At 43.4% G+C, this 27,043-nt stretch overlaps 1 protein-coding gene across 1 annotated transcript in view; it reads left to right on the top strand.

Annotated features, from left to right (window-relative positions):
- Positions 1-4,022: 4,022 nt before the first annotated feature.
- CYP2D6 (cytochrome P450 family 2 subfamily D member 6) overlaps positions 4,023-27,043 on the top strand; it is an 86,748-nt gene continuing 63,727 nt past the window's right edge. Inside the window, exons 1-2 of the mRNA XM_077452519.1 lie at positions 4,023-4,337; positions 12,347-12,518. Coding sequence (XP_077308645.1) covers positions 4,140-4,337; positions 12,347-12,518 — 370 coding nt within the window. The 5' untranslated portion in view covers positions 4,023-4,139. The remainder of the gene's footprint in view (positions 4,338-12,346; positions 12,519-27,043) is intronic.

Raw genomic sequence — 27,043 nt, 5'->3', positions numbered from 1 at the left:
GAGGTACAGTGACTGAAAATGGCAGTGATCAGCGCTGCAGAGATCACAGACACAGCCTCACAGGCACCTCCAGGGAAATGCTCAGCCCCATCGAGGCAGGGAGAGCTGTACTTACCAGTCCTGAAGAGCTCGGAGACATTCCATCACATACCCACTCTCTGATCAGTACAGGGTGGCTGCTGGCCTCAGTACATGTTACGCAGACATTAGTAGCCCGGTCATATGTGCGTCCCGGAGCATAAAACCTCACTGACCACCTCTAAAGCAGAGGTATGTCGTGGTCGGCCTAGCGCATAGCTCTGATCTGCACACGCTCGCTGGCCAGGCTGGGGAGATTACAAGGATAAGGGTATCCAGCCTGTCACCCAGCTGGCTGTTGATAGCAGATCACAGGAACATTCATCTTGCGCAAAAAGCAAAGCTTCTGCAGAAAAAAAACTATGGGCCCCTCAGGGTTCCTAGGGCCTTCTTCACTAGGCAAAATAAAACTGAGGCTGCAGTAGCATGCTGAGGGGTTGTTACCTAAGGCAGTGGTCAACAACCCTGTCCTCAGGGCCCACTAACAGGCCGGGTTTGCAAGATAACTGAAATACATCACAGGTGATATCATTTGCTGCTCAGTGATTGCAGTATTCTAGTCTGCATCTCCCCAAGGTAATACATAAAACCTGGCCTGTTAGTGGGCCCTGAGGACAGGGTTGATGACCACTGACCTAAGGGACCGCTACTTGGCAGAACTAGAAAGTTCTAGTTTTATTATCACATGTTAACATGTAATGCCTAGTCCTATCCTGAAGGTGGCATAACAACCCAATTGTCTAAAGAGAGAATCTGTGTCAGTCGGTGAATATAAGAGAAATCACTGTTCTTAATCACTGTTTTTAATTAAATAAAAATGAAAAAATTTCCTAGTCTGATGTGCTGAGGATTCTCGCATCGGATGCTGGGATAGACGTCTCTGGTGATTGGATGAACAGCACGAAAATAAATCGGCGGGTCCATGTTGGTCTGTAGATGAAGAATGGGAAGCTGCTTCCTTATGGGGCTCTGATAGCGGTGGGGGGGGCGCTCCACCAAACACTCCGTTTATAATCACGTCTGTTACTACTAGACATGTGCACTGCAGAAAAACTTGTTTGATTTAGTTTCATTTGTTTTTTTTTGTTTTTTTTTGTCATTCGTTATTATTGCAATTCATAAATTCGTCAATTAGACCAAAAAAAATTGCAGATTCGTAAATCCGACAAAAAAAAATAAATTCGAAAGAATTCGTAAATTCAGGGACTAAGAAAAAAAAAAAAGCCCTTTCCCTTTGTCCCTAAATTTCACTCTTTCTTATTTTAAAGTTCTTACATGGAGACCCTCAGTGTGCTTTCGCTGAACTCTAAGGGCCTAAATATGCCGGGAAAAAAGGCAGATACTCCTACACGATTTGCAGCGTTTCAAATCAGATGTGCCATTTATACAGGAGACGCATTTTACAGTTGATAAAGTACCCATTTTAAAAAGTCGGTAATTTCTGAAGGTTTATCATTCCACAAATCAAAAGGCAAAGTCGAGGGGGCGGTTGCCTCGGTTGCAGTGCAACCAACTAATATTTCCCAAAAGATGTGGAGGATTAGCAGTGCCAGATATACGCAAATACTATCAAGCTATACATCTCAGGAGGGTAATTGATTGGAATAGACATTTCGATCTTAAACTTTGGGTACAGATCGAATATGCCCAGTCGCACGTCCCACTGGGAAGAGCTCCTTGGTGCATTGCCGATCTCCCTATCTGCCCTAGTGACGGTTTTCGTCCGTCAGATTAGCATACAGACATATATGCTAATGTAAACAAGCATCTCCCCGTTCTGCCTAGTGACAGTGTCACTGATCTCTGCTCCCTTTGATTGGAGCAGAGATCAGTGACATGTCACACACAGCCCCTCCCCCCACAGTTAGAAACACACCCCTAGGACACACTTAACCCCTACACTGCCACCTAGTGGTTAACCCCTTCCCTGCCAGTGTCATTTACACAGGAATCAGTGCATTTGTATAGCACTGATTGCTGTATAAATGACAATGGTCCCAAAAATGTATCGAAAGTGTCCAATGTGTCCGCCATAATGTCGCAGTCACGATAAAAATTGCTGCTCGCCGCCATTTAAAAAAAATTATTAATAAAAATTCCATAAAACTATCCCCTACATTGTAAACGCTATCACTTTTGCGCAAATCAATCAATAATCGCTTATTGCGATTTTTTTTTACCAAAAATATGTAGAAGAATACATAGCGGCCTAAACTGAAGAAAAAAAAGTGTTTTTTTTTATATATTTCTGGGGGCTCTTTATAGCATAAAATAAAACATAATGTGTTTTTTTTTTTTCAAAATTGACGATTTATTTTGGTTAATAGCGCAAAAAATAAAAACCGCAGAGGCGATCAAATACCACCAAAAGAAAGCTCTATATGTGGGAAAAAAAGGACATCACATGTAGCTGTATTCAAGGTGTCCTTGCAGGTAAGTCTCATGTATATGGAGGATAGTGTATGGTCAATCTCAGCAGCCGCCAGATAGATTTATAAATTGAATGTTGTAAGCTTCAGACTTTAACTTACCAATTAGCCCTGTGTGGGGAACTGTGCCAAGCGCTTTTGCAAAGTTCGTGTATACTATATCCACAGACAGTCCTTGTGTACGTCTTTGCCTACTACCTCACAAAAAAAAAAATATATATGAAATTACCCTGTGCATAATGTACACCTGAATGCTTCAGCCTCTGCATAAAGCTTTCCTGAAACCTACACCCTGTGTGTAATGCATTCCTGAACCCTGCAACTTTGTGTTATACACTCCTGACCCCAGTCACCCTGTGCGTAACACACTCCTGAACCCTGTTACTCTGTACATTTACGCACTCCTAATTTTACCAATGCCCCTTTAAGACCCTCCCACTGTATAATTTTGCCACATCCACCATTGCAGGCATGCACAATGTGTCACATCACTACTGGCACAGGTCGTGGGGAAGTCTGTGAGTTCCTGCACCTTTTCTCTGACAAAAAAAAGCCCTGATAATATAGTACTGGATTTGTGTTTTCTTCAAATGTACACAGATTTTTTAATGTTCGTCCTAACAGACCCACTAATGTAGCCACCTTAGCAGGTGTGTGGACTAAGTTAACCAGATCCCATACCTTATTAGCTGCACCAAAACTCTCTGACCAAAAATGTGACTGACATTTAAAAAGATAAAAAAACAACAAAATCTAAATCTTATTCCCAGTAAAGAGTGAAATAAATAAATAAATACAATAAAGAATACATTTTCCTTCCTTTTTCCTTTCTTTTAATCACAAAGGCATTTCATTAGTGGCTAAGCTCAAGGTTCTAATCGTAGTAACAATAGTCAGGACAATGGTGAGGACACAGACAGCAATAAAAACCTGAGAAAGGTTCCATCCTTTCCACACTATATCCAAAACATAAAAATAAAAAAAATTACATACACTTTTTTTACGTGTTTAATAATTAACAGTACAAAAACACTAATGTAGTATCATATTAGTTAGGAGACCAGACAAAAAATCATTTAAATCAGCCTTACTGGCACCATCAAATAAACTTTTACTATGTAATAATATTCAGTTTGGAAGTTTTTAATCTCCCTCTATAGTTAGGGGCTGCTGTTTCTAGGTAAGCCTGTGTTTAGTTTATTCATTGCTATATACTGTAGGTTCATTTGTTGGGAACCCAGATACTTTTAAATTAGGGACCACAATTTACGGAAGTACTATAATGCAGCAGTATGGTTTCACATGTATTTGCAAATGTAATTTAATAAACCTTGTATTGCTTAATGCATGTACTGTTTTATACATATACTGAATACACACTCAAAAATGGTTGTACTATGGGTCCATTGCTTACTACGTACATCTCTGCATACTATGGTTGTTGCCACTTTAAATTCAGCAGATGACCTCAGCGAGAGGCGTCACATGGAGCTGTGTTTACCATGTTGCGTATTAATACTGCCATTGTACTTTGCACAGAAGAATCATTAGGCAAAGTGCACATTACAACAGATGCAAGACCCTGAAGCAGATAATTGAAGCTAGAAGATAATCTCAGAATTTATACCAAATATGTCAAAGTTAGAGCTTATCCCCTTTGTGTATTCTAATGTATTTTTACTACTATTCATAGTCCTTATTTTTCTTTTTCTGTTGGATTTTGTGAAGAGAAAAAAGGGCCCGCGGTTTCCTCCGGGTCCCAGAGGAGTGCCCTTTCTAGGTAACATTCTACAGATTGACTTCAAACATCCACTGGTCTTTTTCAATCAGGTAAGCTATATACTGTATGCTAGCTTCATAAGTTTATCTTAGTGTATTGCAATCCCTACCAATGAACTTTTCTTGCTCCCTAGAATTGTGTTACTGGTATCAACAGGAGAAAACATAGGAGAAAAAAAACAGTCCAAGAAGTCCACTACTGTCTTCCTACATCCCAGAGTCTTCATCTCTTAATTCCCACACCATTATCTTTTATTTGGGAGCAGGCTCTGATTTCCCAATCAGTCACAGCCAGCTCTCTACTGCACATGCACAAGGTGCCAGAATGCTGTGACATTGATTCTGTAGCCTCCTAGGATATATGACATAATAAATGCGTGGGAATTATAAATACAATGCTAACACCAGAAAACAAAACCAATAAAAATATTCAATCAAATAGAGAACTGGGAAATACACAATGGTAGCTTAAAGCTGAAGTTTAGATTTGCATATTTTTACATAGTTAAATCGGTTTAGCTTGGACCATGTACGTATGCATGTGTCATACCTGAAAGATCCCCACACAAGCTGCAAATCATTGAAGTAAGCATCACTATTACAGTAATTACTGGTGGATTCAATGTCCCATGCTGAGTGGCTGCCCTGTTAGTGAACACAGGAGGTCACTCGCTCAGGATGGATGCCATTCAGAGAACACTTCCATTTTCTCAAGCAATGCAAAGTGTTCTCTGATTGGACGAAGTGGCGTCACCATTCCCTATTAGGGATGATCTGAACACCCCCCAGTTCGGTTCGCACCAGAACCTGCGAACGAACCGAAAATTTGTGCGAACTTTAGAACCCCATTAAAGTCTATAGGACCAAACGTTCAAAATCAAAAGTGCTCATTTTAAATGCTAATATGCAAATTATTGTCCTAAAAAGGGTTTGGGGACCCGGCTCCTGCCCCAGGGGACATGTATCAATGCAAAAAAAAGTTTTAAAAACTGCCATTTTTTTGGGAGCAGTGATTTTAATGACGCTTAAAGTGAAAAAAAGTGAAATATTCCTTTAAATATCGTGCCTGGGGAGTGTCTATAGTATGCCTGTGAAGTGGCACGTGTTTCCCGTGTTTAGAACAGTCCCTGAAAATGATATTTCTAATGAAAAAAAGTCATTTAAAACTGCTTGCAGTTTTAATGAAATGTCTGGTCCCGGCAATATGGATGAAAATAATTTAGAAAATTGGCATGGGTAGCCCCCTGCCCATTACCAGCCCCTTTGGGCCTTGTACGGATATTAAGGGGAACCCCGTACCCAAATTTAAAAAAGGAAAGGCGTGGGGCCCCCAGGCCCTATATACTCAGAACAGCAGTATACAGGTGGTGCAAACAAGACAGGGACTATGTAGGTTTGTTGTTAAGTAGAATCTGTTTGTAATTTTGAACTGGTAATTTTTTAAAGTGTAGCTCCAGTCAAAAAATCAATTTTTAAGCTTTTTAGAAAACATAGGGAAGGGTTATCACCCCTGTAACATTTTTTTTCCATCTGTGCACCTCTTCAGAAGAAATCACCTCACTTTCTGTCCCAGTGACAAATGTTTTTTGAAAATTTGGAGTTTTTAGTAAAACAAGGATTAGGATAAAGCATCAGTGGAGAGGAGACATGTTTTTCCCATATCAACTCTTACAGGAGAGAATTTCACCGGCATTCGGGCAATATATAGGGTTGTGGTGCACTGCTGCTGACTGCTGTGCTGCTGATTGCTGCCCGATTCTGCAGCTGTCTTTTATCAGTGTAGGGACTGAGGGACAGTCTGCAAATCACTAGCTACTAGGTCCACAAAGGTCCTTTTAAGGACTGGTATAGGTGCAGTATATAGGGGTGTAATACACGTATAAAATACTTGCACATATAGAAAGCATAGTGCTCTCTATCTCAGTGCTTGTGTCAGCGCTCTCTATCTCAGTGCTGGTGTCAGTGCTCTCTATCTCGGTGCTGGTGTGGTCTCAGTGCTCTCTATCACGGTACTGGTGTCAGTGCTCTCTATCACAGTGCTGGTGTCAGTGCTCTCTATCGCAGTGCTGGTGTGGTGTCAGTGCTCTCTATCTCGGTGCTGGTGTGGTCTCAGTGCTCTCTATCACAGTGCTGGTGTGGTGTCAGTGCTCTCTAAGTCGGAGCTGGTGTCAGTGATCTCTATCACGGTGCTGGTGGGGTGTCAGTGCTCTCTATCTCGGTGCAGGTGTCAGTGCTATCTATCACGGTGCTGGTGTGGTGTCAGTGCTCTCTAAAATGGTGCTGGTGTGGTGTCAGTGCTCTCTAACTCTGTGCTGGTGTCAGTGCTCTCTATCTCGGTGCTGGTGTTAGTGCTCTCTATCAAGGTGCTGGTGTGGTGTCAGTGCTCTCTATCTCGGTGCTGGTGTCAATGCTCTCTATCAAGGTGCTGGTGTCAGTGCTCTCTAGCACGGTGCTGGTGGGGTGTCAGTGCTCTCTATCTCGGTGCTGGTGTCAGTGCTATCTATCACGGTGCTGGTGTCAGTGCTCTCTATCTCGGTGCTGGTGTGGTCTCAGTGCTCTCTATCATGGTGCTGGTGTGGTGTCAGTGCTCTCTAACTCGGTGCTGGTGTCAGTGCTCTCTATCACGGTGCTAGTGTGATGTCAGTGCTCTCTATCTCGGTGCTGGTGTCAGTGCTCTCTATCATGGTGCTGGTGTGGTGTCAGTGCTCTATATCTTGGTGCTGGTGTGGTCTCAGTGCTCTCTATCACGGTGCTGGTCTGGTGTCAGTGCTCTCTATCTCAGTGCTGGTGTCAGTGCTCTCTATCACGGTGCTGGTGTCAGTGCTCTCTATCACGGTGCTGGTGATCATCTCCTGCACCCTCTTCATAGCCTGCCCTGACCTTTCCTCTCCTCCATGGCCTTCATGCGCTCCTCAAAATTTCACAGATAAAAAAAGAATGCTTGTCATTGTCGATCCCAGATTCGCTTAATACTTTTGTTATGTCAGTGTCCATGTTGTGGGACTATGTGTGCACAGCTAGTAAGTATTTTGTGGCTGAAAATGTGACCTGTAGGTTTTTAAGGTTCGCCTGCCATTAAAGTCAATGGGGCCCGCCGCAAACTTTGCTGTTTGCGAACTTTTGGCTGCGTTCACAGTTCGCGTTCGTGAAGCGTCCCGTCGGAAGTTCGTCCATCACTACTTATCAGTCTCCATCTGCAGCTGTGTCCATCCATCTGCAGCCTTGTCAGTGTCATTTGCAGCCTTGCCCCAGTGTCATTTGCAGCCTTGTCAGTGTAGCCTTGTCATTTGCAGCCTTGAAGTTTAAAAATGGCGCCGCCGAGTTACAGAATCTGTGTATGTGTATCTCGGCGGTGTAACGACATATTCGGCAACCCATCGCAGTTTGCTACTGTAGCACTAATCCCCGAAGGAGCTGCTGGTTATTTTTGGGCTTACCGTTACCTTTCGTTCTCCTTGTTTCACGTCTAGGGGATGTCCCGTGGTAGATGGCCCAGTAACTTGAGACTGACAATAGATCCACTTTAATGGATTTTATTTGCAAAAACTCAAACCATTGAACAGTCTTTCAACTTGGGATCAGAGGGTTGGAAAGGAAAGTTCAGGTACTCTCAATGTCAAAGTCCAAAAACATTAAAGAACTTGCTTACTTTGACTGCATCCAGAGAATAGCCATTCGCAGCTGGATGAACACTCAGATTGGACAGTCCCTCTCTCACAAGGCCTAGCAGCCAACCAGGTGTTTACTCAGGAACAAAGTCTTTATCACTGACGTTGTTGCAGAACATGTAGGGAAACTAAGCTGTAGAACACTTGTAGGATACCTGGAACTTTCAGCCTGCTTGGCGATATCCACAAGACCGGATTCTCTTGGTTACTTCAGCCCTTCCAGCTCTTGTTAAGAAAACCAACCCGCGCGTGGTGTTCTTCTAAAGAGTTCTCCCCTGGAATGCTCGAAGTTCAATGGGTCTCTCCCGAACCGGAGACAGCACCCATCTACCTTGGAATCCTTCCTTAGTTCCCTTGCCTTGGGCTAGTCAGCCCCAAGGCATTACAGTTGGGTGGATCCGCACCCAAGGCCATAGCCTTCATGAGGGCTGGTCAGGAGGACCAGGACCATGTAATCAGCAAAGCATACTGGACCAGAACCACGTGACGTCCGCATCCTAAATACCCTCTCCCAGAGGGCACAGCGGGAGGGCCACTCCCACTGACCTAACTCAGAGAGAGAGTAAATTAAACACCCAACCAGACCAAAGTTCCACGCCTGCCACCAGAGACAGCGCCCCCCTGTGGCCAGGCTGAACATCTCACAGCCCAGTCAGACTGACACAGAAGTCAAATTTAGGCAAATAGACCCAAACCAAACGGTAGTTTGGGTAAAGTAAAATTTTGAAAACACATAGCGCGTGCTCCTCAGGAGCCCGCCGCTACACTATGGAAGTGACATTCCGTCGCCGCTATCTTGGTACACCCCACCCTCATCCACAGTAAGGATACACTAAGAAGGGGTGAAGAGGACATGTTGTTACACCCACCGGTGTTTTGCATTTTACACGTATTTATAACAGTAAAGTCAGTTTATATAGTGAAATACAGGACTTAGAACTCCGTCTGACTACTTAGATCTTGAATTTTAAAAGCAGCAGCAACCCTGCTCATCTCAGAGGTTTGCTAATCTGACAGAAGTTCGCTGCTTTTAAAATTCAACATCTAAGTAGTCAGACAGAGTTGTAACTACTGTATTTCACTATGTACTAAAATTAATATTATAAATACATCTAAAATGCAAAACTCCGGTGGGTGTAACAACATGTCCGCTTTACCCCTTCTTAGTGTATCTTTACTGTGGACAAGTGTGGGTTGTAGCAAGATGGCAGCGACGGAACCTCACTTCTGTAGCAAACTGCGATGGGTCTCCGAATATGTTGTTACAGCAGCTCTCAGGTCCTCTCGCAGTCCCAAGAGGAGCCGAGAGCAGTGCACTCCCTTTGCTCTCTCCCATTAACAGTCCATGATTGCCAAAAAAGGTCGATCCCAGTTTAATCCGTCCTCTTTTCAGTTACTTCTTCCTCTGCATGGTCGGATACATCCCAGGCTGGGATGCCCAGTCCACTTCTCCAGATTACATGATGGCTGCTAGGACCATTCAGCACTGAGGTCTCTGAACCCTCAGGCCTTCAAGCACACTCCTGCTATCCAGTGCTGGGGTCTCTGAACCCCCAGGCCTTCAAGCCTGCTCCATGTTTGCTACATCTTTCCTCCTTTTCTGCTTCCAACTCCTCCCATGAACCTCCTGGAAGCATGTGACTCCAGCTTACATGCGAGTCCTGCCCCTGTCAATACAATTTAATGATTGGTCTAAGGCTCTCCATACAAGCTGCCTGCACCCCAGTCCTAAGTCCGCCTCCCTTCCAGAACATTTTCAATGGAAGGTAAAGAGGGATCTTTCTGGGTCAGAGTGTAGGTGGCCACATCCCCCTCTACTCCGTCACTCTCCTCTCCCAAAACAGACAACCAGGCCTAAAAATGTAAGGCCCTGGCCAAATTTACCTAACACTTACCTTATCTAAACAAATTTAGCACCCACCTAAGTGTGGTGGGCGCTACATATATACACACACAATCGCATACCCACAGAGGAAGGCAAAAAAGACTTGCAAAGATCCAATTTGCTCCAGCAGGGGAGATATTCCCTGGATCAACTTTACCTATAAATGTTAGTATCCAGTTATATTATGTACATTTAGGAAAAAACCTAGGCCTTTTTTTTAAAGCAATCTACTGAGCTGGACAGAACCAGCTCTTGTGTGTGTATATGTATACTGGATGACATTTACTTTCACTATGCATGCATCCAACACTCACATATGTGATTGTAATTTGATTTGATTCCCAATAAAAGGTAATTTGTGCCCTCATCAACCAGAATAAAATTTATCTTAACCGCTTCAGCCCTGGAAGATTTTACCCCCTTCTTGACAAGAGCACTTTTTGCGATTTGGCACTGCATCGCTTTAACTGACAATTGCGCGGGTTTTATGTTTTGCTCTATAAACAAAAAAGAGCGTCACTTTTGAAAAAAAAACTATATTTTTTTTACTTTTTGCTATAATAATTATCCCCCAAAAATATATATAAAAATTATATTTTTTTTCTTCAGTTTAGGCCGATATGTATTCTTCTACATATTTTTGGTAAAAAAATTGCAACAAGCTTATATTGATTGGATTGTGCAAAAGTTATAGCGTCTACAAAATAGGTGATAGTTTTATGGCATTTTTATTATTAATTTTTTTTTTTTTATTAGTAATGGTGGAAATCTGCGATTTTTATTGTGACTGCGACATTATGGCAGACGCATCAGACACTTGTGACACTATTTTGGGACCATAGTCATTTATACAGCGATCAGTGCTATAAAAAATGCACTGATTACTGGGTAAATGATACTCGCAGGGAAGGGGTTAAGTGTGTCCTAGGGAGTGATTCTAACTGTGGGGGGTTGGCTACCACTGACAGGACAGCGGTCACTGCTCTTGATGACAGGTAGCAGTAGATCCCTATCATGTCACTAAGCAGAATGGGGAAATGCCTTGTTTACATAGGCATCTCCCTATTCTGTGGCTCTGTAACACGAAACCTGGGACGTAGGCGGAAAACGAGTCCACAGGTCCTGCGGGCATGGTCACAGCCCCGCCAATTAAAGGGGATGTACAGGTACACCCATTTGCCCACCACTGCCAGGCAATTTTTCTCCTTTACTGTTGTGCGCTGATGAGGCTGCACTGATGGACATTGATGAAGTTGCACTGATGGGCACTGATAAGGCAGCAGTGGTGGGCACTGATGAGGCAGCACTGATGGTCATTGATAGGTGGCACTGAAGAGCTCTAATAAGTGGTACTGAAGGGCACAGAGAGGTGGCACTGATAGGCATTGATAGGTGGCACTGATAGGCAACACTGATGGGCACTGGTACGTGGCACTGATAGGCAGAACTGATAGGTGACACTTATGATGAGGCACTGATTGGGACTGATTGGCAACACTAATGGGCACTGATAGGTGACACTGGTGGGCACTCATTGCCAGCACTGGTGGGCACTGATAGGTGGCTCTGGTGGACACTGATAGGTGGCACTGGTTGGCACAGATTAGCAGCACTCGTGAGCACAGATTGGGACCAATGTCCCTGTAACACAAGCCGGTTACTGGCTTACTTCTATTCTCCTTGTGCTGATCATGGGAAGAAAAAAAGCCGATAACTGGAGGCAGCATCATGCTGTGATGATGTTTTTTCAGGAACTGAGAGACTAGTCAGGATCGAGGGAAAGATGAACGCAGCAATGTACAGAGATATTTTTGATGAAAACCTGCTCCAGAGAGCTCTGGACCTCTGACTGGGGTGAAGGTTCATCTTCTAACAGAACAATGACCCTAAGCACACAGCCAAGATAACAAATGAGTGGCTATGGGACAACTCTGTGAATGTCCTTAAGTGACCCAGCCAGGGCCCAGACTTGAACCTGATTGAACATCTCTGGAGAGATCTGAAAATGGCTGAGCACTGACGCTCCCCATTTAACCTGATGGAGCTTGAGAGATCCAGCAAAGAATGGGAGAATAGGTGTACCAAGCTTGTAGCATCATACTTAAAAAGACTTGAGGCTATAATTGTTGTCAAATGTGCTTGAACAAAGTATTGAGCAAAGACTTTGAATACTTATGTATTTTTTTTGTTTTTTATTTTTAATAAATTTACAAAGATTTCAAACAAACTTATTTCACGTTGTCATTATGGGGTATTGTTTGTAGAATTTTGAGGAAAATAATTAATTTAATTGATTTTGGAATAAGTCTGTAACATAACAAAATGGGAAAAAGTGAAGAGCTGTGAATACTTTCCGGATGCACTGTTCACACAAATGTTTTTTCCTTTCATTTGTATTTTAAAATAAATGGGTTGTTTTACAGGGGGAGGGTTTAAATATACTTCATATCTAGGCATTATACACAAATTATCATTGCAATAAAATTCATGCAATATGTTTTCAACAGGTGAGGGAAAAGTTTGGAGACATTGTTAGTGTGCATTTCTTCTGGCACAAGATAGTGGTGCTTAATGGATTTGAAGCAATGAAGGAAGCCTTAATCAACAGATCCGAGGATATAGCAGATCGCCCTCGTTTTCCTCTCTTTGAGAAGTTAGGATTCATAGACAACGCAAAAGGTAACTGAAATAAAATGAATCAAAAGAATGTAGGCAGTATGTTGGTTAGAGACAGAATTCACTGTGGTATTTGGTCATGAGGTCATTTGGACCACTTGCTAATATTACTCATCTTTTTGCAGATTATTAATAAGTACAAAACATGGCAAAACAATACACGCTGATCCTGCCAGAAAATGTAATAGTGGATAAATCTGGAGAAAATAAGAGGGGGATGTGTTCTGTGGTCCTAACACACTTCCTGTCCTATATCATGTCATGCTAGGACAAGGAAGTGTGTTAGTGGCAGGGCCACTATGTAAAAATAAAGGGAAAAAAGAAAACAAATGCAGCCACCACAACTAAAGACTGGTAAGCTGGAATATACATTAAGGAATAGACCTTGCCTGTGACTCTGGAACTAAACAGACTGTGATATCTTCAGTGGGTCTATGATTATCAGGAAAACTGCTCTCTTTTTATGGTACTTTAAACAAAGTGCAATTTTCTTGATAATTTATGTGGTAATCAAATTTAAAAATATTCCGGAAGCTGGAAATGACATTTTTACTGGCAGGAGAAAATCCAAAAAGGACGAGGATTCTCAATGTCATGTGACCAGCCTAACGACTGGTGCTCAATATTTTTTTCTGGAGGGGGGGGGGGGGGTGGCAAAGCAATGCTCCCCCCCCCCTGACGGGAGATGGACGAATGGAAAGTCAGCGATCAGAGGCCTCCTTACCTTAGGAGGAAAGTGACAAGTCCTGGCCGGGATGACATTCTGATCTCTCCTCCTCCTCCCACCACTGTCCGAACCGGGGAGTGCTGGATGTGACTGCGGGTGAGCCATCCCTGCTGCACACATTGTTCCTAATGTGGATTTTTCCTCGCTCCAGGGCCTTCACCTCCTGGCTGAAAAGGAAGTGGGTCCTAAGACTCCCTGAGCAATTGGATCTTCTGATTGGCCAGGAGGAGAATCAAGAATACCATAGCGAATATTACGCCACTATTGTCATACAACTGGGTGGTCTTAGGGTGCAGTGCTCTACGCCCTGAGCCCACCCTTTTTTTTAAGACAATTAGAGCCGGAGACTCTAATCATGTGCTTCAAAAACAAAAAGAGACCCATTGGAATCCATGCCTCCGGTGCCCTGATTGTAGGTTAGAGGCTGGGCGCATGGATTAGGGGGGCAGTGCCCCTGTGCTCCTTATAGATGGGCCGCCACTGTTTTCCAGTATGTTTCATTTAGTAAACTCTAAGACATAGTTTACACACTTACATACTAGTGGCATGTGCAAGAAGATCCACAGATTAGAGAAGACTGCAAAGCATCTGTGTTGTCTTTTTAACTCCTCTCAGACTAGCATGTCCTGGAGACTGTTTAAGGACAAGTACATTACATATCTACGACTCCATTCCGACTCTCCTCCTGAATAGCTTCAGGCACAAGTACTTTGGGATGAGAAACCACTTTTTGGGGCCCCCTCCAAAAGCCCTTTCCAATGTTGAAGGTTTTACAGATTATTATCAGCATGGCACTGGGCTGCAAATGGGTTGTCCCCTTGCCAGAGGGATACCTTCCTATATTCCTGGTGTTCTGGGCTATTGTATGCGCATGGTTTTACATTTACTTCATAGTTTCATAGTTTGTTAGGTTGAATAAAGACACCAGTCCATCAAGTTCAACCTAAGTGTCTACAATTGTCCCTATCCCTGTACATTGCACACTCACATCGGTCCCTAACCTTAAGGAGCCCACAATTCAAGGTCCTCATTCATATACTATGGCCAATTTTTTTGACCGAAGCCAATTAACCTACCTGCATGTACCAGAGTACCTGGAGGAAACCCACGCAGGCACAGGGAGAACATGCAAACTCCAGGCAGGTAGTGTCGTGGTTGGGATTCGAACCAGCGACCGTTCTTACTGCTAGGTGAGAGTGCTAACCACTACACCACTGTGCTACTTTTATATTTTTACATCTGAAATTCTCCAGTGAATGTACATAAAATGTGAATTACATTACTCCTGTCAATTTTAGCAGCAAGCTATGGGGTTTGGTTGTTGTATGTTCTTTGGGTTAGGCTGATAGTTTTTAGGTGTTCTGCCTTACCTGTTGTGTTGTATTGTTTGAGCCGGGGAATGCCCCAAGGCTATGTTCTGTACTTTTCTCTTTTAAAACAAATAAAAAGAATAAAAAAAAAAAAAAAAGAATGTACATAAAATGTGACAATAGCCAGTTACCAAAAGTAAATGTTGAGATATATTTCTTTATAAATATGCCCCTTAGTTTACCTGGTTGAGTAAATTAACTTTTGGATTGTAAACAAGGGAAAATAAATAGCGTTACACCATTTTCCACATCACTCCACTAATGCAGGTGCTCTGTTTGTTTTTTCCAGAATTAATGATCTTAAAACCTAGGCTAAAGTCCAGTATAAAAAATAAAAAAAACAGATACATCAGTAAAAAAACAGACCTTTAAAAAAGTACAAAGTCGAAGAGACACCCTCTACATTCCTGATAGATAAGGAATACAACAAGAAATACATGGGAGCAATCAAGGTGACTAAAATACAATACAAGAAATGCATTGCTACAGCAAGTAAAACAAATCCCTACATTTCTTCAAAAAAATAAATAGTAAAAGGTTATAAAAGGACATGCTTCAATATTTTAGTTCTGCCTGTTTGTCCAGGGTTGTTGGTTGGTGACCTTGTGAAACTGTGGGTACAGTTAAGAGCAGGAAAGAACTTCACTTCCCCTCTCCTGTCTTCCTTGGCTTATGATCAGAATGATGTGACCTGGAACTTATGTCTTATGTCACCATCGGTGCTATGCTCATGGTCATTTCTGCGACCTTTCCAATGAAAGGGATCTCGCCAACTGTTTCCCGAATGACTCCTGTACCCTGCTTTTCTGGCCAACAGTTCTAACGTACATCTAGGGAGGCTTCTAAGGGCTGACAAATTCTGTCTGTTTCATTTTTTTTGAAAACTGACAATTGTATTAATTTAAAAAAAGAAAGGGGAACAGAAACAAGAGAGCAACAACAAAAAAAAGAAAAAAAGGAGAACATAGCATTTCCAATATGGAGCACAGGAGGATACATAGTACAATAATGATCACAATATCAGATTGCCAGTGTAACAAACATCGCCGCCAAGGGTAAGGCTTATTGCCGAATCTTGAAGCTTGCGACCCCTGACATCAGACTTAGCTACCATATAATAAAAGGGCCGCAATAGCGAACCTCCTGTAAAGGGTCTCTTCAACAAATAGAAATAGGAGCATTAGAAATGGGAAAAGCTAAGTCAAGAAAAGGAAAGAAAGATAAGAAATAGAGTGGTAGAAGGGTAAGACAGCCGCCTGCCCCAGGGGTCCAGTATCGTCTCAAAGGCAACCACCTCAGGCAGCATTAGGCTCCATGAGGAGAGAGTCGCAGATCATAAGGCTGGGAGAGTCTCCAATAGGGCCCAAGATTCCCATATTCTATTGTGCTTATCAAGGGCGTCATTCAGGGAGGCTGTCAGGTATTCCATTCTTTTAACATCTCTGATCCTGGTGTGCAGTTCGAACAGGGAAGGGGGGTCCGTCTGTTTCCACTTTAGGGCCACCAGACAGCGTGCTGCAGTTAACACATGCGACAGTAGTTTCTGTGACACTTTAGAGAAGGGGATAGGTGGCAGGCCTAACAGATACATTTTCGGATCTAAGGGCACCTCAGCGCCGAAGATGGATCGGAGCAGGGATTGCACCATCAGCCAGTATGGGAGAAGTAGGGGGCAAGTCCAATAGATATGGAATAGCGTTCCCCTATCTTTATGGCAATGCCAGCAGCGAGAGTCAGTCAAGGGGTATATGGAGTGGCGCAGGTCCGGGGTCTGATACCAATAAAATAAAATCTTGTATTGGTTCTTCTTGTAGAGCGTGCAGATGGAGCTTCTAGAAGCCTGCGACTAGATACGCTACCACGTGCTTAAGGGTATAGTTTCACCCAGGGCCTGCTCCCACTTACCCATATAGACATGTCATGGCCCATCTGGTGACGGGAACACGATCAGAAGCTGATAGGTGCGTGAGATCATACCCTTCGGGGAAGAGCCCTCTAAACATATTTTTTCTAATTCAGTTAAAGGGGAAGAGCGAAGGTTGGCTACAAAGATTGCGCATAGTGCCGTAATTGCAGATAACTGAAGAAGGCCTGTCTGGGTAAATTAAAGGCGTTTTTCAGGTACTGGAAAGATTTAAAAAATTAGTTCTGGGGTCTATTAGGTGGCCATAATGGAATAGGTCTTTTTCCATCCAGAAGTGGGACATCTGTGAGGTCAGGCTGTCCGGGATATTAGGCGTGAATAGAAATGAGGTCACCGGGGAGGAGGCAGTAGTAAGCGGATACGACAGTTTCGCACGTCACCAGAGCATGCGCAGTAATGCCATTGGACCCAGGAGATGCGTTCCCCCAGCTGTTATATCGAAGCTCCAGAGCATGGAGTTCAGATGGACTGGGCTAACCACAGTTTCTCCATTTGCATCCAGCGGTTAAAGGCATGGGGAGTACACCAGGAGGCCACAGGGCGCAACTGGGCAGCCAAGAAATACTTGGCTAAGTTGGGGAACGCAAGGCCGCCCTGGGTGCGGGGGGGCATACAAAACTGATTTGCTGATCCGGTGTCTCTTATAGTTCCAGAAAAAATTTAGAAGAGCACCCTGCAGTTTTTTAAAATACGAGGTAGGGACAGGGATGGGTAATGTCTCAAAAAGGCATAGAAGTTTGGGTAGAATGGTAACTTTTAGTGTTGCAAGACGACCAAGCAGCGACAACCTCAGAGATTTCCACTTGGCCAGGGAGGCCTTGATAGATGCATGCAGTTGGGGAAAGTTGGCTGCATAGAGCGAGTCGTAGGAAGGTGTTAAGTGGACCCCCAGGTATTTTAGAGAGGACGTCTTCCACGCATAATTAAATGATTGTGATAGGACCGATAAAGTTTGGGGGGGTATATTAAGGAGGAGGGCTTCCATTTTAGAGCTATTGATATTGTATCCCGAAAGGGCGCTATATCTATTCAGTTCGACGTGCAGGTTCGGGAGAGAGATTTGGGGCTGCGTAAGAGTGAGGAGAACGTTATCAGCGAATAGGGAGATCTTGAAATCTCGGATGCGGACCGTGATCCCTTGAATGTTCGGGTTCTGTCTTATATGGGCCGCTAGGGGTTCGATACACAGGGCATAGAGGAGGGGGGAGATCGAGCAGCCTTGCTGGGTCCCATTAGAGATCTGGAAAGCAGGGGAAGTGGCGAATTGGGTGCGGACACTTGCCGAGGGGGATGAATACAGGTGCACGATGGCTCTGAGGAAGGGTCCCTCAATGCCCGCCCGTCAGAGCGTTGCGAACAGAAAAGGCCAACTCAGCCTATCAAAGGCCTTTTCCGCGTCCAAACTGAGCAGTAAAGCCTGCAGTTTGGCCTTGTTCGCAACTTCCACGAGGTCGATGACCCTCCGTGTGTTGTCCCCACTTGGTCTCTGTGTATTAGGGACGGCAGAAGAACGTTCAATCTGCCAGCTAGTGTTTTCGTAAAGATCTTTAAGTCGGTATTGAGGAGTGCATTTGGTCTGTAATTATATGGGAGGGTGTGATCCTTGCCCGCCTTGGGAATTAGCGTTAGATAGGAAGCTGGCATGTCCCTCGGGACAGGTGTACATGAGAGAAATTAGTTGAACAGGGTCGTCATATGGGGCAGTAAATGTGGGAGAAAGGTTTTATAGTACCAGTACGGGAGGCCGTCCGGACCCAGGGCTTTGTCATTCGGTAGAGATTTGACCACGTCCCCTATCTCCTCTTCCGTGATCGGGGAGTTAAGGTTCTCAAGAGCCGCAGAGGAGACTACAGGGAGATCACAGCCCATCAGGTAGGAGTGGATATCCTGGGACAAGTCAGGTGAGGGGGAAGTATGTGGGACATTCGGGTCGTTGTAGAGGGTGGATTAATAGTCATGAAATATTTGGGCGATTTTAGTGGGATAGGACTGAAGAGTGCCTTTGGCATCTTTAAGGGGGGCAGGCGAAGAGATTGCCGCTCGTTCGCAAAGTTGTCGGGCTAGGAGTGTGTGTGGCTTGTTGGCCATGTCATAGTATGTTTGCCGAAGCCTGAGCAGGGCCTTCTCTATCTTACCCATGTCTATGTCCTTCAGCCCGACCCGGACACTTATAAGCTCCCCAAGGGTGGTCAGGGATGGGGAGGTGAGCAGTCTCGCTTCTAAATGCTTAAGTCTATCTAGGAGTGTTCTGTGGGCTGCATCAGCGTTTCTCTTTAAGACCTATGAGAGGGATATGCACTGGCCTCTAAAGACTGCCTTATGACCCTCCCACAGAGAGGAGGTGGAGACCCCAGAGGAGCCGTTTTTGGCAAAATACAACTGCAATGTTCGCTCCAGTTCCACTCTGGTAGGGCCATGTCGGTCTGTTTTATTTTGCAACCCCATCTGGTAGCCTTGTTCAGGTTGCCATTCAGTTGCTCCTGGACCCCCCTATAGACATGGGGGGGGTTACTTAAACTGGGGCACACAAAATCAGGTAAAGCTTTGCACAACAACCAATCAGCTTCTAGGTTATATGCTAGGTTGTCAAAGCTTAATTTAACAAGTTGAAGTTAGAAGCTGACTAGTTAGTTATGCACAGCTGCGCCAGAATCCTGTATGCACATGTTTTAGTCAGGGCCGTCTTTAATATTGATTGGACCCTGGGCAAACATTTTATTGGGCCCCCCCCCCCCCATGCAATTTCACTCTCCACCTGCTTTGAGACATATAATAATTAGCAGCTAGACTTAAAATCGGTTACTGTATCAGATTAGGCAGCAATTGCAATTGGTTGCCAGCAGTTACAGCATATCATTACTGCTTACTGACTGGTTGCTAGAGGTTACAGCACACATTATGGCTCACTGATTAGTTGCTAGAGGTTACAGCACATGATTTCTGCTTGTTAATTGGTTGCTAGAGTTTACTATACAGTAATTCTGCTCACTGATTGGTTGCTAGAGGTTACAGCACATCATCTCCTCACTGCAGGGGAGGCATGATGTACATATGAATGCCGCCGATATTTACATATGAATGCTGGTTATTTACATGTAAACACAGGGTCTGCAGGTAAGTCATCTGTACACAAAAATAGGGCAGAGCTGGGCAGCATTAGTACCAGCACTCCACACTGAGATATTGGGACAGAGCACAGGACTAAAACTTCAAAGGACAAGGGAATTTAAACTGGGATAGTTGGCAAGTATAAGGCAGATGCTTTGGGCCCCCCAACAAAGACAGGGCCCAGGGCAACTGCCCCTTTTGCCCTGCCTTAAAGACGGCCCTGGTTTTAGTAGATCTCCCTCCATGGTCACCATATCAGATCCGTCTTTTTTTTTTTTTAAGTCTTTACTTTACAAAAGACATGGGTTAAGATTCTATGCGTTCAATATTATTGATTTTAGTCAGCCACAAAAAGATTGGAGGTGTAATAGGTTCTTTCCAAAGGGCCGGAATACAGGCCTTGGCTACAGTTGGCTGCGTTCAGTAGATGTACCGTAAGTGAAGGCTTTTAATGTGAAAGCGGGACACTATTGAAATGGAGCAAGTATCCTATAGGATGGCTGCCCAATTCCATCAACGTAAGCTTGAATACCAACTGTTGTACTTGTTCTGTTCCCAAAATGGATGGGTTTTTCAGCAGTTCAAAAGATGTGCAGATAGGACCCCTCTTCCCTGCCACATCATTAACATAGACTAGATGCGTGCAGACAGATTTTATGTAGTGTAGATAGGACCCTGTACCAACAACATCAAATCTTGTAGCCCTGCTCGTGAAATATGTTATCTATAGAAAATTTGTTTGCAAACAATATCCAGTAGTCCAATTCGACTTGAGCGGGGGGGGGGGTAAAGTCAACTGCAGATTCTCTTCCCACTTATATATGTACTGCAGGGCAAATCCTGGGGGTGTATCAGTAATTTATACAGGTGAGAAGTTTTCAAATGGAGTAGGGTTATGGACGTTACCATATTTAGTAATGGTGTGTTTCAAAATGTGGTGAATCTGGTATGCTGGCTAATTGTCAATAGGTTGATCCAGTAATTGTTGGATGTGTGTCAGGAAAAGACATCTGGAATATGACACAAAATGTAGAAGGCCAAATTTGCAAACGTCTAAGAAGCGGTCAAGGTGTTTATGTTGTTTGGGCCTATTTGTTTAGGTTATGTTGGCCTGACCTATTGGAGAGCTCCTTAATATTTGGATTAGCCCAGATAGCGCACAGTAACGGTTCCAACGTCAAAACAAAAATTATAGGCAATAAGGGAAAGCCCTGTCTAGTGCCATTCGACAATTTGAAGTAGTTGGAATGCATCTAGTTAACTCGCACCACAGCCTGTGGAGTTGAGTAATAAGCTGAAATCCATGAAAGCATATCAGGTCCAAGACCTATGTATGAGTGGGTTGAGCACAGAAATTGCCAGTTGACGCGATCAAAGGCCTTCTCAGTGGACAAAAGAATGAGTGGAGAGGCCCTCGATCTCACCAAGCGGATAAGGTTAATAACCCTAATAGTGTTGTCTCCTGCTTCCCGTTGGAGGATAAACCCTCCTTGATTGGGGTGGATGACTGAAGCTATATGATAGATCAGTCTGTTGACAAGAATCTTGGAAAACAGTCTAAGATCCACATAGAGGAGGGCAATTGGTTTTTTTTTTTTTTTTTTTTTATATATTTTTTATTGAAAGGATAAGACATTACATTGAGTATCTCAAAACAATCGATACAAACATGACATATTTTGTACATATGAGACCTACATCACACCAGTCTTGAGACCTAAGTGCAGGTTCTCTCATGGGAAGAGATATCTATCCTCTCGAGATTCATCAGTATATAAAAACTGTTTACTATTCCTACAGAATAATGCATTGTAAAACAATAAACACAGAAAGATTCTAGAATAATGGTTGCATAAATTTAAATGATTTTCCTGGCTTCGATCCACTGTGAATACAATCTATAAGATTTCCCTTCTATTGAGGCAAGAATCTGTTCATATTTAAAAGTTTCATCTATTTTTTTAGTGAGCTCACTAACATTAGGAGAGTTAGGAGTTTTCCAGCTTCTAGCAATTAGGAGCCTAGCTGTGGAAAGAATTTGAACCGTTATCATTCTTAGAGATGGGGGGAATTGATCAATATTCAGATTCAAAATTGCTAATTCTGGAGTAGCTGGTCTGATAAAGCCTGTGATTTTGGAGATTAGTGAGAATACACCCCTCCAAAAACTTCTTAGATGGGGGCATTCCCATATCATATGCAGCAGTGTTCCAATCTTCCCGCAACCTCGCCAAAAATCATGAGAAGCACCCTTTGTGAACTTTGCCGTAATGTAGGGGGTGTAATACCATCTAAGCAAAATTTTCTGCGTAGCCTCCCAGTGAGAGATGGACCTAACGAAGCGACAGTTACTTCGTATCGCCATCTTCCACTGGTCTGCTGAAAAGGATAAAGCAAGATCTCTCTCCCATTTCTGGACGGGAGACATCCTGCTGAAACGGCCTTTCTCTTGTATCAAGTTATAGAAAAGGGAAATCCCCCCTTTGAATGTCGTCTCGTCAGACCAGAAAGACCATGCCTGATGTGGTATTTTAATAGAGGAACCCCTATGTTGGTTTAGAAAGGAGGCAATTCGTAAATAGGTGAACGAAGCTGATGGTGGCAATGAATATTTACGTACCAGGGTTTCAAAAGGGATTAATCTGTCTTTCTCCCACATGTCCGATACCCGTGAGATTCCCCTTTGCTCCCAGATTGCTAGATCTAAATCTTCTAACACAAAGCATAAAGAGGAGATGGGAGCATGTATCTCCGTTAGGCTCTGATGGTCAGCAACGCTTTGGATAAAATTGTTCCATGTGTTAAGTACCAAGGTGATAATGGGATGATCTGATTTAAATGTCGAGCCGGCAAAGGAGGAGGCCAATAATGCATCGTATAGGGAGTTGGGGCCTAGCCATGATTGCTCTAGTTGGTCTAACAGACATGCCAAATAGTAATCTTTTAAAATAGGGAACCCCATGCCGCCCATCTCCCTTCTTCTGCAGAGAATAGTCTTGGGGCATCTTGGCCTCCTCCCCTGCCAGACAAAGGAGGAAAGTTGAGCCTGAGCTGACGAGAGGAAGGACATGGGGATCTTTATAGGTAGGGCCCTAAACAAGTATAGTAGTTTTGGAAGGATTAGCATTTTGTATGCTGCCAGTCTGCCCATCCATGTGAGATAGTATTTCCCAAGTCTATCCAGCTCCTGATGGAGGGAGGACAGGAGTGGTTTAAAATTTGCTCTAAATAAACCAGAACTAGGAGACATAATTTTTATCCCCAGATATTGAATTGGTTGGTTTGTCCACGGATACGGAAAACGTGTAGCTAACAGTAGTCGGGTTTTTTCTTTAACGTTAATCACAAGGAGATTAGATTTGGATGCATTTACTTTATAGTATGACATTTTATTAAATTGTTCTAAAATATCATGAACTGCTGGCAGTGAAGTGATTGGACGGGACAGGGACAAAATGACATCGTCCGCAAATAACGTGATGGAATGTGATTGCTTTAAGATAGGGATACCTGAGATGCATGGATGTGTACGAATCGTCTCAGCTAAGGGTTCCATTAAAAGTGCAAATATCAGGGGTGACAATGGGCACCCCTGTCGGGTCCCGTTAGTGATATTAAAACTGTCAGAGAACATGCCTTCTGTATAAACCATAGCTGAAGGGGAAGTATAAAGGGCTGTGATGGCTGATTTGATATTTCCCTCCATACCAGGTGGTTTGTCCACGGATACGGAAAACGTGTAGCTAACAGTAGTTGGGTTTTTTCTTTAACGTTAATCACAAGGAGATTAGATTTGGATGCATTTACTTTATAGTATGACATTTTATTAAATTGTTCTAAAATATCATGAACTGCTGGCAGTGAAGTGATTGGACGGGACAGGGACAAAATGACATTGTCCGCAAATAACGTGATGGAATGTGATTGCTTTAAGATAGGGATACCTGAGATGCATGGATGTGTACGAATCGTCTCAGCTAAGGGTTCCATTAAAAGTGCAAATATCAGGGGTGACAATGGGCACCCCTGTCGGGTCCCGTTAGTGATATTAAAACTGTCAGAGAACATGCCTTCTGTATAAACCATAGCTGAAGGGGAAGTATAAAGGGCTGTGATGGCTGATTTGATATTTCCCTCCATACCAAATTTGTCTAATACTCGCCCCAGGTATCCCCAATGGACCCTATCGAAGGCCTTCTCTGCGTCTAGAGTTAGAAACAGAGAAGGATCCCCCGAGACCTCCGCTGCATGAATCAGATTCAGTATTCTCCTACTTGCATCTGGTGCCTGACGGCCCTGAATAAATCCCACCTGGTCAGTTTTAATTAACGTTGGTAAAATTTTTGACAATCTATTGGCTATGATTTTTGCATAAACCTTAACGTCGACGTTTAATAAGGAGATGGGCCTAAAGTTCTGAGGGGCATCTGGTGACTTTCCTGGTTTGGGTAGGGTTATGACCGTGGCGGCCAGCATTTCTTGGGGGAACGATGAGTTTGACGAGGCTTTCTCAAAAGTGTGAAGTAAATGTTGACCTAAAATGGGGTAGAAGTTACGGTAATACTCAGACGAAAATCCATCTGGACCTGGAGATTTATTTAATGGCAGTGCTAAAATTGTTTTTTGAAGCTCAGTTAGCGTTATGGGATCGTTTAGCGCCTTCAATTGGTCTCGATCAAGTGTAGGGAGTGTTATTTTATTTAGAAAACTATCAATCGTTTCCGTAGTTGGCTGAGGGACAGACTCATCATCCTTCAAATTATATAAAGCACTGTAGTAATCCCTAAAGGCGTTGGCTATATCTTTTGGGTTGGCCACTCTAGCTCCACTGGTCGGGTGGTGGATGAAGGGAATTTTCTGTTTAACAGTTTTTTCCTTCGTTTGCCTAGCTAAAAGTTTCCCCGCCCTATTTCCTTGGTGATAGAAGCGAGCTTTCCATTTTTTTAATGTATAGTCATGGTTGGAAATCAGAAGTAGTCTAAGTTCATGTCTGAGTCCATCTAACTGTGACCCCCTAGCGCTATCAGGGACCTGTTTATTGAGAGATTCCAGTTTTTCAATTTGGGCGAGAAGGCAGTCAATTTTGTGGGTTTTCTGTTTTTTGGCAATGCTACTGAGCTTAATGAGGACTCCTCTCATAAAGGCCTTGTGTGTGTTCCATATTATAAAAGGATCCGAAACAGATCCAGCGTTGCGGGCAAAAAATTCTCGAAGCTCGGAAGTAAGCTCTTGAGAAAATTTAGGGTGTGAGAACAAAGATGTATCATTTCTCCATCTATTTGCTCTAGTCTGAACCTGTCCCCCCTCCACCATCACAGAAATTGGAGCGTGATCTGACCAGGAAATATTATGGATGCAAGACATGCTAATTTTTTGTAAAAGAAATTTGTCAACTAAAAACAGATCGATTCTAGAGTACGAATTATGCACACTAGAAAAGTAGGAATAATCACGTTCCGTGGAATGTTGGCAGCGCCACACGTCAAACAAACCTTCCGAAGCCATAAAATGCGCAAGGGTGACCCTAACTCTGGGTTTGTGGGGACGAAACGAGACGTCCAAAGTTTGGTTGGGTATGGTGTTGAAGTCACCGCAGAATAGAAGGAAACCCCTGCGCATAACTGACACTTTTTTTTTCACTTTGTTAAGGAAGGACAATTGTTTAGCATTCGGAACATACACATTCACTATGGTATAGACCGTACCATTAATCTCCCCTATCAAAATAATGTACCTGTCTGCATCATCCATTTCAACCTGTAGACATTTAAATTGTAGTGTGGCTCTAAGCAAGATTGCCACACCTCTATGCTTTTTCTGGGCATTCGAAAAAAAAGTAGTTGGGAAATGCCTGTTACTCAGCTGCGGGTGTTTAGCGTCCACAAAGTGGATTTCTTGTAGACATAAAATGTCGCTATGTAATTTCGTTGCTTCTCTCCAGAGCATGCTCCTCTTGTGAGGGCTGTTTAGGCCTCTTACATTAAATGAAGTTACCTTGAAACCCATGTTGTGGCGGATGAAAACCCTGAAGCAAAACCAGTTGTACAGTAGGAACTATTACACCACTATAGGATCACAACGGTTAGTAAAGTATTGAAAATGAAAGAAGCAACCAAAAAAGTAAAAATAATGAATCGAAAAAAGAAGAGAAAAAAAACAAAAACAAAAGATCACGCACAGATCAGTGACCGCAACATAGGGCCGAGAAAATATCTACTACCCAGTGGGATAAACCTTAATTTGTAACAATCCAGACCCTGTATTCAGGAGACTTAAGTGCTATAAGTTGAGGTTATTTTAAGTGGACCTTAAAAGTTTTGAAAACACAAAAACCATAAAAAAAAGGTGATTCAATCGAATCAGTAGGGAAAACAACCCTTAAACAATAGAGGGCAAAAGAGAGCTTTTCAATAGTCCGCCGTGTACCGGAGCTCTATGGGCGATGATTAGTATGTAGACCTGAGCGGTCAGTCTGAAAGTCGCCTTGGCCAGGCAGGAGATCCTGTCCGGGGCGAAGGGGTGCCTGAGCGAGAGCTGTCACCTGCATCCAAGATACGACAGTCGCGTAGAAGTCAAATTCCTTCCTCCACAGACTTGATAGCGAATGTTGCACCGTCCCTGGAGACAAGGAGTTTCGCTGGATAGGCCCATTTATATGGGATGCGATGATTTCTCAGTGGCTTCGTTATAGTCGCCATATTTCTGCGTCTTTGCATTGTAAAGGCTGAAAAATCTGGAAAAAAAGATAGGCCCAGAGCAGAGGGAGGTATATCATCAGGGTTACGAACACACATGAGGAACTTCTCTTTCGTTTGAAAAAAGTGGATCCGTGCGATCGTGTCTCTCGGTAAATGTTCCGGTATGTGTTTAGGCTTAGGGAGCCTATGGATCCTGTCTATCGTAAGGTCTGTCAATGACGCTTCTGGTAGTGCTTCCTGCAGGATTTTTTGAAAGTAAGGAAGGAGATCTGGCGTTTTGACCGATTCTGGGATGCCTCTAATTTTTATATTGTTTCTCCTCGAGCGATCCTCGAGGTCGGCCATTTTTTCCTTCATCGAAAGCAGGTCATCCTCTCTATCGTTGTGGGCATCAATCACTTTATTGATAGTTCCCGCAAATTCTCCCATCTTACGTTCAACATGAGACACTCTAGTATCTACTGCCTTCACTTCTTCTTTAAAGTGTTTGGTAAGAGATAAAATGTCTGCGTGTAGCGTACTGCGAAGAGATACTAACATATCTTTGAGTGTGGTATCGATAACCGGTTGATTATTTGTGGGGAATTCCAAGATGGAGTCCTGCAATTCTCTTGTGTCATTTAGTGAAGCATTGCTCAGTCCTTCCTCCTCCTCCCCCTGTACGTGTGGCTGTTTAGCTTTAATAGGGCTAGATGTGGAAG

The sequence above is a fragment of the Lithobates pipiens genome, unplaced genomic scaffold, assembly GCF_037356315.1.
Source record: "Lithobates pipiens isolate NorthernLeopardFrog02 unplaced genomic scaffold, aLitPip1_a1.2 Scaffold_23, whole genome shotgun sequence".
NCBI lineage: Eukaryota > Metazoa > Chordata > Amphibia > Anura > Ranidae > Lithobates > Lithobates pipiens.
This window is presented reverse-complemented; position numbering and strand designations above follow the sequence as displayed.